Source organism: Pelodiscus sinensis, chromosome 14 (assembly GCF_052426305.1).
Source record: "Pelodiscus sinensis isolate ZL-2025 chromosome 14, ASM5242630v1, whole genome shotgun sequence".
Taxonomy (NCBI): domain Eukaryota; kingdom Metazoa; phylum Chordata; order Testudines; family Trionychidae; genus Pelodiscus; species Pelodiscus sinensis.
In genome coordinates, this window is record NC_143065.1 from 4,934,284 (window position 1) to 4,946,754 (window position 12,471).

The following is a 12,471-nucleotide window of genomic DNA, read 5'->3' on the forward strand; positions in this document are numbered from 1 at the left end:
AAATATGTGAATCAAGTATTTTAGGACACAAAAGAGCCTAACTCTAAATTGGATTCAACTCAACTCAGCAATTCCAAGCTTAATGAAATTTCAGACATCTAGATCCCCTAATTACTTATGTCTGTCTGTGTGCAAGTAGCTCTATTTTGACAAATACAAATTACAAGTTATACCCAACATTTATTTATAGAATTTCAGTAAAGTTTCTAACCCCAACATTCCTCTCAAAAGTAATTTACAAGTGGTAACACTTTCACTGCAACTCTTCTTTGTTATGCATTCAACTAACCTCGCTGTTACTTTCTGAATCCCTTCTCTGAGATCATCCAGGGTACACGTCTTGAGTTTAATATTAACATCCACTGAACCATCTGAAAACATCTTCCCTGATGATGCCATGAGATGTAGTCTGAGTTCACCAAGGCGTAAATTGTCACTATGCAGTGAAAGCAGGGACTGCTACAAAAACAGTAGGAAACAGTAATTATGGGGAACGGAAAACCAGGGAATGGAAGATTAAATGTAAGTGTGTTTCTGTTAATGTTAGAGACTGAATGTACCTTATGATTTGGCTATGAAAAGTTATACTTAATTTAGATGAGACTTAAGCATGGATGACAGCAACTAAGGCTGAGATGCTGAACTGCATTAGAGTCAGAAATCAAGCTTCTTGACTGAGTTTTTTAGCTGAGTACATGTGTGTGCACACACACTTCAACCGGTGTGACTTAAAGACATCCTACAGAAGATCTCTTTGTCAAGAAAAGCAGTTTCCCACAACTGCTGAGGGAAGAAACCAATTTAACCGTAGCCCCCTTCACTACTGAGGTGCATAAATGAATTAACACCATCTCATGATCAATAATATCAAAAGCATCTGCCTGATCTAAAACCATCTGATCTACAGCCACTACTATGAGAGATCACTAAGAAATGGAACCAAATTTGTCTGTCACCAAGCCCACCTGTTACAATATAGAAAGTCCATTATATATTATTCTCATACTAGATTTAATATTTGCTTCATATGCTATGGGCCTTTCTTAGTGTTTCCTTGAACTACTCAAAGAAGAACAATAATGACTTGGAAAACAATTAATCCCATCCTCTGAAAACCTATGCCATAGATTTCTCAACTGTTGTATTTGACATTGGCAAATGGGTAAGAATGCAACTGAGCAATCTCCAAACTGGACCAAGTAGACATGGGAAGGATAAGAGCAAGGAAGAAAAAAAAGTTTTGTATGATCTATCATGCACTATTAACTAAAGGTTTTGAGCAACAAAAACTGTTATTTTGGCCGTATTTACAACTACCCTGACAACCCACATCAAATTCAGACTTGCCAAGGCCCTGATTATTATAGTATAATTCAGAACTCACTAAATATTTAAGAGTTAAGTTGATCCCTATCTCAAGTAACTTTTCTTCGCACCTTTTATCAAACTTATGATTCAAGGATAAAGTGATAATGTTTGTGCATCACTGTTGCCTTTAGGATATGATATTTGTACTAGATCACTGACAGAAACTGAAAAAGAATGGGAAAGAAGCATAAATAAGGTTAAGATTAAGGTTATTTTTAACTCCTTTTTTTCTGGCAATTCTAATTCTGCTACTTCTGTTTCATAAGCTTCTGATTTTGGTACCATTACAAATGTTCAGAAATCAATTAATATATTATGATTTCATTTAAAAATGAGCGAGGAAAAGTCTACTTTCATCTGAGACAGAGTAAACTATACATTTGGAATGAATTGTATATTATAACTGATAAGGTAATAGCCTATTAAGTTTATTTCCATACAAACAGCCATGAGGGCAAAAAAAGAGAAATCTATATTCTCTTTGAAAAAACTGGGATATTGCAAGGTAAATCTGAGAAAGAAAGGAATTCATTCTGCATAATTAATGAATGATTCAGGTATGTGATCTAACTATAACATGTGTGATTTTTGTCACATTAGTCACACCAAATGCTGAGTTTCCTAGCCAGAGGATAGATTTAGCTAGGGGAGAGGACAAAGCTCTCAGGTGGGAACAGCTGTCCATTTCTATTTCACTTGCTCTCCCACCTCCAATCAAGGAGGCTGCTTCTTCCCTCAGCTCCTGAGCCTGTCCAACACATTACCGCTGGCATCAGGTGGTGAGGGTGGACAACTGCCTCCTGCTTGGTAGGGTAGAGTACATGTCTTTCCTCTGTGGTAAAGTAGTTGCTGGATATCTAGTGATGATGCGGGGAGCTAAAGCTGACAGTCAGTATTGGGATCTGAAATGGATTTATCCACAAATCAAATTAGCAAACTATTCTGAATTTTTTCACCTTTCAGCCAGCCACCATTTAGTTGATCTGGTTTTGAGGGTTTCAATCACAACCATTGGCAGGTTCCAGTGAAGATTGTGGATTAGAAAGGGTCTGACAGAGGTTTCTGTAACCCAGTGGCCTGCTTAGGCATTGGTATTAGGCACCACATACCTACTGAGGGACCATGAACATATGTCTCTGAGCTTGTGGTTCCTCTCAGATCTTCTCCCCAACTTTTAATGTAAAAAAGAGGAACAAGTTAGCACTCTGGATTCCAGTCAGAGTTGTTGGGCATTCTTGGAGGTGCAAAAAGGGGGGTAGCTTCACAATTACCCTCCGATTTACAGTCCAACCAGGCTATTGGTGTTCCTTGATATCAGAACAACCAGGCAATGTGGGTGGTAAGTCCAGTTGGATTTAAGTTGTAAATCAAGTTGAGACCTCTGCATTTAACTGTATTGTGTTCTTTATCAATGTTTACAAATGCAGAAAAATACATTAATTAAAGATAAATCAGAACGAACACTTTCTTATTATTCCTTATCTTTAAGATGGATACATATGTGTAGGATTTTTATTTTAAATAAACCTCTCAATGTATCAATTGTTGCCATTCCCAAGGGCAACTGCATATTTAGCATTTTCCTTAACATTTTCCAAGATCAGCCTCACTTGTACATCTCAATTGTCAAAACACTTCAATTTTTTTTAAATCAACTGTCCTTTTCATCTAACTAATGCAGTTTCCATTTTACACAATCATGTCCAATGTGAACTGCAATGATGTTTCAATATTTTTCATGTTAACTGGTTTAATATTTTCCTAACAGTATTTATTAAAATGGAAAAACATGTAACTTTTTCCCAAGTAGCTGATAAGTAACTGAGTGTGCATAAGCTGTACTGCAACAAAGGAGTGATACCAAGTGAACAGGAATGGAGGGAATTGTGTCAGTAAAACTCACGGTAAGGGAATATAAACAAAAAGTTATTCCCTTCCCCTTCCTCCAATTTTTACAAGATTTCACCACATACCTGATCACGGTCATTGCTGAAAAGAACTATTGAAAGTGACTCAAAGTTGAAGTCAAATTTAAGATTTGCATAATATTCCACAGGATGTTGCAATGCAGAAATATCTGTATGTCCTGAACTGCCAACAGGGTCTGCAAGTTGAAGAAAATTTCATACACTCACAGCAATTTAATACCGCTTTTAAAAACCCTAGAAGTCTATTTGTCCAAAAAGTTCAGAAGGTTAATTCTGAATTATCCCAAACAAAAAGCCACCTGATACAATTCAAGTATGATGTTAAAATTATGTCTGGTAAACATCACAGTGCAAAATAAAAATCTGTGAACCAAAATTAGTTGATCAGAAATGAGGTTTAATTGTTAGACAAAATGAGAAGATGGCCTATTCCACTCATTTCTTACTGAGTCCTTTAAGAAATCTAGGGGAAGATACGGAATACCAGAGCTGGATTAACCATTGTGGTTGCCCCTGCCACCATCTTCTCCAACACTGAGTCTTTGTCATCCCAATATGAGAAGCATCCAAACCAGATGAGGCCAAAGACAGAGCCATTTGGCACTGCCTCCTCAACTTACTATAGCTGAATCCCATACACCTACCAGGATGAGAGACTTTGTGTGTCTGCCTACCAAATCTCCTTTTCCCACCCCACTTTTTCTCTTCCCTTTCCTATTCCTCTCCTTTCTCCAACTATGAAATTAGTCTCTCACAGGCAATTAAGACTGTTTAAATGACTGTGTAACTGTCTGCAACACTATTACTACTCTGTCACCAGAAAAAGGAAATTAAAAACAATGATCTATAACAGCCTGATGCTGGTACAAATTTTCCAGTTCTTGAGAGGTTGATAAAACCGTGCGCTGCACCAATGATTCACCAGCAGCAAGACTGCAAGAAAGTCAACATCAGAGCCAGAAGCTGCATTTTCTAGCTTTACTGTTATTTTCTCTTCCATCTTGTACAAATCTGTCTTGTGTTTTATAAGAAACAGGGTAAGGTTTTAACAGCAGCAAACAGTTCTAATCCATATCAACATCTCTGTCCTCCAAAAGGATAGCTGCTACTGTCTTGAGTATTATCTAAGATGACTATAGAAAGAGGTTTTTCCTTCTAAAAACTCTTTCCATTAAAGGGAAACAATGGATGGTGCTATAATGAAATCCTTAGATAATACTTTACATTTCAGATGTTTTAACTGATTTTCTTTCTTTTCTACATTCATAATAAAGTTAGTTGGGGTTGGTCTTGCTTTGGGACTCGATGACCTCCTGAGGTCTCTTCCAGCCCTATGATTCTATTATTCTAATTATTAAAAGCACTTTTTAAAGGTGTGTTTGCAATGGTACTGAGCAAGTTGAGATATCTGCATACCAAGTCCCTGTTTAATTATGGACAGTGGCAGGATCTTGTTAAGACCTTTGACTTGCTGGGTGCATATTTTCCATCTAAATAAAAACAGCAGGCACAAAGTACGCCTTTGAATCTGATTGGATTTGTGGTTTACCCGGGTTGTCACTCTACCTCAAGAAATTACATCTATGAAAGCAATTTGTGATGTTGAACTTAGAAATGAAACTTGTTGTAAAAAAGCAGTAAGTATAAACATTTTAAATATTCTTCTGTTTTCAATCCAGCTTCATAGTAAAAGAACTAGTATTCCTTTAGCTATAGATTTTGTTGTGTTCTCCAACTTCCCCATGATCCATTAAGTGAATTCCACAAGCCAAAAGCAAATACCAATATTAAAGTTCTAAAGAATAAGCAAAAGAAAGAAAAAATATACAGCATTTAACCGCAATGCCAGATGAGCTCTATGTATGCTCATGTCAGCAGGAAAAACAATGTATTAGTTTACCAACGCTATACTTTCAAACTACATAAAATTATTAATTAAGAACAGCTCGTCTTTTTCTGAAATTCTGGAATAAAGTTGTACCTGCATGTAACTGAGCATCACTTTGAACTTTTTCCTTTTTTGTTTGAGTTTCTTGAATGGTCTGTTGTGTAGCACTTGCCTGGGAAGGAGCTTCTCCAAGATTATCCAGCAAAATTTTCATGAGGACAGTTAGGTCATCTTCACTGAGAGCTATCTGTAAATTGTTAAACACATGACTATTCCCAGTGAAGACATTCACCAACACATATTGAGAACAAGCGTGTTTATTACTAAATCCATTGCCACGTCACATCAAAATTATCCCACCTAGACTCTGCAGTGCAATAGATTTTATGTTAACCAAGGTCTTTCCTTTCCAGCAATTCCCACTCACATTCTAATTAAGAGTGGTTTCCTTTGCAAACGAGTTTGTAATTTGATTGAAAAACAACAAGACTGTCTGAAAAAGTCTAAAAATTCTAAGATGAATATTTTTTCTCTTTCAAAGATACCACTTAGTTTTTGTTTAAATAATTTAATTAAAAAGTAATTCATCACTTTCAAGTGCTTGCTGGCCCCACATAGCTTAATAACTATTTAATAAAAGAGCACGTTAACACCCTATGGAACAGAATTGCTTTGCCAATAAAAAGAAAAGCAGGCAACATTAAGCACGGGAAGTGTTAAAACCATGAAGCAAATTTTTATGAGAGTAAATAAATAATTCAAAGTTAAAGAATGCAAAATAGAAAGTTACAAATATATAATTATTCATACAACTTATAAGTAAGGAACAGAAATAAATATTTATGGGCCAATCCTTAATGTTTCTAGAAATTAATGTTTTCACATATTTAGGTTTTACAAAATATGAATAGCTACATTAGGACTCCTTTGGTGAGATATGCACCCGCTTGTACAATGCCACTGGTCAATTCTGAACAAGGGACAGACATCTCCAATCCCAGAAGGATCATTCCCATTGTGGTACAAGCCAATATATAAATTTCTTCCTCCTTACCGGTACAGGGGCCAAACAATCCCTACTCTGATTCCTGGCTAAAATTTAAGATTCCTGGGGCTATTACAGTAAGACTCATATTATCCTATGAAATGAAGACAAGAGAAAGAAAGATGATAAAGCTGAGGTCTGACTATTTCCATTTACAATAAAAACTGATACAGACTTAACATTCACTCAAATAAATGTGTAATTCAAACTAAGCTGAGCTTCAGAGCCTTCAGCTAAACTTCTGCAGTCTAACAAAACACTCTTCTTTCCTGCTATGATAAAGCCGCCAGGTTTGGTCTGCTTGTCTTGTGACAGCTTAATAAAGGAAAAGTCACGTGGCCAGATACTGCTAGCTATTAACTTTCAGAACTACAGGCAGTCCCCGGGTTACGTACAAGATAGGGACTGTAGGTTTGTTCTTAAGTTGAATCTGTATGTAAGTCGGAACTGGCATCCAGATTCAGCCGCTGCTGAAACTGATCAGCGGATGATTCCAGGAAGCCCGGGGTAGGGGCTTCCTGTAGTCAGCCACTGGTCAGTTTCAGCAGCGGCTGACTTGGGGACGCCTGGGGCAGAGCAGCTGGGGTGCTGCCGGGTTGGTCCCGTAGCGCCCAGAGCGGCGCTACGGGACCAACCGGCAGCGCCCCAGCTGCTGTACCACAGGCGTCCGGAGCAAAGCCGCAGAGCACGGGGGCAGCGGGACAGCCCAGACGCGCCGTGGCTGTCCTGCTGCCCTCTGGCTCCGCGGCTTTGCTCTCCTTTGCTCCCCGTCTCCCTGGTCTGCAGACCAGGGGGACGGGGAGCAAAGCAGCGGAACACACAGGGAGCGGACAGCCCAGACGTGTCTGGGCTGTCCGCTGCTCGCGTGTTCCACCGCTTTGCTTCCTCTCCCTGGTCTGCTGGAGACCAGGGAGAGGGAGGACCCCGTTCGTAACTGCGGATCCGACATAAATCGGATCCGCGTATCTCGGGGACTGCCTGTATAGTATCTGCCAGGATCAGCTGAAATTCAGGCTTAATTTTATATTGTATACCTTATCATGCACACCCTCCCCCCCCCCGCCCAAAAAAAAAATCACTAAATATTCATCATCTGCCTACAATGGAGCCATACCACACCTGATCCCACAACCACATCTGATCACAGTCAGGGTGGAACTGAACCTGACAGACAGACAAGGAACACCCTAGTACTAAATGACGTATTAAGAATGTAAAATGCTACAAAACAGGCACAATTGTAAACATTACAGAAATATATTACTACATAAAATACAAAACTTAATTTGCTGTGGCATTACCTGCATAGGTTTTAGGTCTCCTTTGATCCCAATTGCTGGTATATCGTGATACCAAGCTGCTGCTAAATTTCTCTGGACTGACAAAACCAGATTTACTGGCTGCAGAATTTCAACATCTGGTTGAGAAGCACTAGGTATGATACTCCTGAAAAAAAAATATATTAATTAATTAATTAATTAATTAATTAAAGCAACATCTACTGAATCTCTGGCCTGATTTACAGTGGGATTTTAGGCTGAACTTAGCCACATTAGGATGATCATCTAAATGACAAGTCCACACAACCAAGCCTGTTCTGTTGACTTTAACGGCCGTTAAAGTGTATTTTGGTACTCCTACTTTCATGAGGTATAACACTAAATTCGATCTTGCATGATTGACTTTACAGCAGTGGTGACACAGAGGTATGTAAGATGATGTTCTTGACCTCTGGGAGGTATCCCACAGTGCCCCTCTGACTGCTCTAGCCAGGACTTTCAACTCTACTGCTCTCCCCAGTGAACAGAAAAAGCTTGGGAATATTTGAATTTCATTTCCTGTAGGGCCAGCAAGGTGAGCAAATCTCACAGTAGGAGGCACACTTGACCATGGGTTCCATGAGTTCCCAGGGTCACAGATAAGTACGAGCATGGAGCATGCAGGAGATGCTGGATCTGATTGATTGCTGTGGGGAGAGAAATCTGTTCTTGAACTAGTACAAACCAGCAAAAAAAATGCACACATCTATGCCAAGAATGCAAAGGGCCTGGAAGAGAAAGGATATGCCAGAGAGACCCATCAGTGTCAAATGAAAATAAAGGAGCTGAGGCAATCATACCAAAAAACAAAGGAGGCAAATGGATGCCTACATGCACAGACACTACCTCCAGCTCTTGAGGACCAACACTCCTTCCTCAGCAAGTTCCAAGGCCTCCTCCCCCTAGCTGCCCTAGAAGGGTGGTGGGGAGAAGCAGTTCAAGGCAGCCTCTCACATATCCCTGCAGAGATGCATCATGTAGCAAAATGCTGTCCTTCTCACATTTGTAATCACCCCCACTCCAAGTTCCTGCCCGGGACTCCTTTTCTGTCCCTTCTACGTTCCCTAAAATGCATGATTTCTGAAGAACAGTCTCTTTATTGTTTGTGTCAAAAGTGGGGAGGGTTACAGGGTTTACAGGCAAGGACACTAAATGCAGGGGCACTTCATTAGGAGCAACATGAATGACTCTGAAGTCTAGCCATTCATGAAGCAATCTTTCAAAGCCTCTCTGATTTGCAGTCCCCCTTGCTCTGCTCTCTTCATTGACCTGGTGTCTGGCTACTTATAATCACTGACTAGGTGCCACACACCTCAGCCCACCCACCCTGCCATATAACTATCTCCCTTACTCTCAGATATTATGGCGCGCACAGCAGGTTGCCATAACAATAGAAAAGTTGCTTTTGCTAAGATCTAACCTGAACAGCAGACTCCAAAACCATGGACGGTGTATCTATAAGGCAAAGGAAGGCGCTACCTTCCCACACTGCTGCAGCAGTGCTATCAAAACCCCTGTCTAGTTCCATGTGCTGATGTTTTTATTATGGTACATGCAGGTTCTTGAGTAGCAGGAAAGGCTGAGTAGCAGGGAGCCTCTTCAGCCCCAGAAACAGCATGATACACGCTCAAATTTCAAAGGAAGGGCTGCCTGGCTTGAATGCTGCCTCAGGGGTTCCACTGCACCTGCAGCCAAATGCAGCTTGTTAGCTGGATCCTATTGCCTGTCAGTCTCTCCTTCTGTGTGCTAGGAAGAGACACTTCCTGCGTTCTGTGCCAGCAGTACAGCTGGGTAGGGGGGTGGGCATGGGGAAAATCTGGGAAGGGGAGTGAGGAAGTGGGGGAAAGAGGCAGTGGAGTGCAATAGGGCAGATGCAGGGGAATGAGGGGAAGGGGATGGAGAAGAAAAGAGGTTTGGAAACATAGGGGGAAGCAGAAGTCCAGCCCTCTCAGCCGCAGGTTCCTGGTTAAACAGGACCATCAAACCCTCACCCTGACAAGCCCTGCTCTCCTACACCTGGACCCATCTGACAAGCCCTCCACACCCAGACTCCCATCCATTGTGCCCCAGCAAGCTTCTCCTGGACCTCCACCCCATCAAGCCCCTCTTCCCCAGCACCTAGATCCCCCACTAAGCCCCACCCTCCAATCCCGCCATTGAGCTCAACAAGAGACCCATTGTCCTTACACCCAGAACACCACAACTACCCCCTGTACATCCAGATCTCCCACTGAGCTGCTCACACTCACATTGTCCCACACCTGGATCCCCCCACAGTAAGCCCCTCCACATTCTGGGCTGAGCTTGTCCAACCACACCTGGTACAGAGGAGCAGAGCCAGCCTTTACACTGTGTCAGGGTCAGGTGCAATCTCACTGCGGAGTTCCTGTACTGAGGTAGGTGGGGATTTCTGGTCATGTTCCCACCTCAATGCAAGCAGTGGTCTATGCTTCACATTTCTAGCAGTGGGAAGATCTGGGAGTTTCTCAATATCCACCTTGTCAGACTTTCAGTATGACATTGAACCCATCATTTAAGGCTTGATCTCAAGTGGTGTTTTTCCACTGATTTTTTTTTTTTTAAACACCACCACAACAGCATACTTTTTTTAAAAAAAACCTCAATTACCCTGTGCCTCCATTTCTCCATCTGAAGAAAAAAGGATAATAATACTTGCCTGCATCACAGGAGTGTATGTAAATTCATTGGTTTTGATTAGGTGCTTTGTGATCATCAAATGGAAAGTGCTTAAAAGAGCAATTTTGCAAAAAAAAAAAAAATGTTTACAATTTCAAAACCTCTCCCCTTTATTCATGCAGTAGGCCCTCCTCCTGGATTACAGAAGGATTTCAATTTGGGACTTTACAGGATAACTCCTCCCACTGCTGAATCAATTTTCCACAAAAACAGGGGTAATGAGAACAGGGTGCCACCAGACCTCTCCTTACCACTTTTCAAAGGGCTAGATAAAGATGCAGATAGGGGTCACCTGAAAAAGTGAGTTGTGTCCACGAAAGCTCATACCACCATCTACATGTTTTCTTAGTTTTTAAGGTGCAACTAGACTATTAGTTATATTTTAAGTTTTTCCTGTTACAGACTAACTCGGCTACCCCTCAGAAACTTTAGAATACGTTAGGCTGTTTCAGCAAAACCAAGGAGTCCTGGGGCACCTTTAAGTCTAATAAATTTATTTGCACTGGAACCTACTTTGTCAGATGCATGAAGTGGAAACTTCACTTTGGCAGGTACACACGCATGCACACAAAATACCCAATATGTTACTATGTTATTATGCTGAGGACCAGAGCTAATGAAGTCATTTCAATCAGTGTAGATGTGGCCCATTCCAAATAGCAGATTAAAAGGTGTGAATACCAAAAGAGGGAAAAGTCTGATAGTGTAAAGTTTGCAATACAAATTCCAGCGCTGCAGTTTCACACCTAAATCTGTTCTGGAGTTTTTTGGTCAAATACGGCAACTTTGAAATTTGTTATTGAATGTCCAGAGAGATTCAAGTGCTCTCCTATTGGTTTTTGAATGTTACAATTCATGAGGTCTGATTTGTGTCCATTTATTCTTTTGCATAGACCCAGTCCAGTATGGCCAATGTACATGGCAAAAGGGTACTGCTGGCACATGGTGGCATAGAGCACATTAGCAAATGTGCAGGTGAATGAGCTGCTCGTTGTACGGCTGATGTGATTAGGTCCTATGATGGTTGTCACTATGATAAATATGAGGTCAGAGTTTGCCACATAGCTACATGCCTCCAGTTTTCATCTAAAGCACATCACAAAAACCATTATCTACAGCTAAGCCCTAAGATACTACACCATTTGTGCCCATCCCTCAGACAGAGACAAACACCTACAGGTTCTCTCTCTATCAAACATTCTTCTAACTTCTTCACTTGGGGAAGTGGAGAGCCAGACAGATACCCAGTAGTCACCTACTCCAAGACAGGCCCAACAAGGAAAGCAAGGGTACGTCTACACTGCACGGCTATTTCGGGATACCAGAGGCATCCCAAAATAGCTACCCTGCATCTGCACAAGCTGCCCATTATTTCAAAATATTTTTCAAAATAATGGGTGCGCTATTTCACCATCCCAGTTTCACGAAGGATAAGGGATGACTTGAATCATACTTCAATCCTCTAAAAATGCTATGTTAAGTAGAAAAAGTGAACTAAAAGAATTTATTTTTAAAAAAGAGCAGATTGAGCAAGCAGCATAGAGCTACTTGGCTTTTTCGTTGTGTAAACGCTCTCCCCCATGACATCTGTACAACCTGCTTAGGTATTATATATTTCAGACACAAGCCTTATCTTGCTACTCTATGTACTGCTGGCATGTTAACTATTTTCCTATTCCAACTATAAATGTTCAATATCGAGGGAAATGCAGCAGTTTATACCTTGATAGCTTCAGATGAGTTAATTGCACATCCATGTTGTCAATGACTGGAGGAACAGAAGATTTATCGGTGAAGTTCAATTTAAATTCATTCTGAACTCTGATTAAACCAAGATCTGCTACCAAAGCATTATGGGAGATCGAAGACTCGGGGATGACTACAACTGGAGCTTTCAAGTTGATATCCATTGAAAGACGGAAGCTCTTCTGAGCAAAATCTTTCATACTGGAAGCAGCCATTTCTGCAGCCTGGACTGTAGCTGCACTCAAGGCTTCCTTTGCTTCTTGGAAATTGTTCAGGAAGTTCTGTTGGGGGGAAAAAACATCATCATGGCTAGCACAAAAATAAATACTTTTGGGGTTCCCAAACCATGGGCAGCAACAAAGTCCTTGGTGGTCCGCCAGGAGAGCAATTAGTTGAATTAGGGAAGACCAGGGGAAGGCTTTGCAAAGCTAATAGTGAAAAAGTGGCAGCTGGTGAAGCAAAGGGGAGCCACTGAGTAGA

General features: G+C 40.9%; 1 protein-coding gene across 6 annotated transcripts in view; it reads right to left on the bottom strand.

Moving 5' to 3' along the window:
• The window catches only part of VPS13C (vacuolar protein sorting 13 homolog C), a 224,892-nt gene that overhangs the window by 82,715 nt on the left and 129,706 nt on the right, over positions 1 to 12,471 (bottom strand). For 5 of the 6 annotated variants that reach the window (XM_075897678.2, XM_089781895.1, XM_089781894.1 and 2 more), the window contains 5 exons: positions 11,968 to 12,272; positions 7,531 to 7,675; positions 5,278 to 5,431; positions 3,342 to 3,472; positions 290 to 459 (listed from right to left, as the gene is read on the bottom strand). In XM_075897678.2, the coding sequence (XP_075753793.2) occupies positions 290 to 459; positions 3,342 to 3,472; positions 5,278 to 5,431; positions 7,531 to 7,675; positions 11,968 to 12,272 (905 nt within the window). The remainder of the gene's footprint in view (positions 1 to 289; positions 460 to 3,341; positions 3,473 to 5,277; positions 5,432 to 7,530; positions 7,676 to 11,967; positions 12,273 to 12,471) is intronic. The other variant, XM_089781896.1, reaches the window with a different exon arrangement.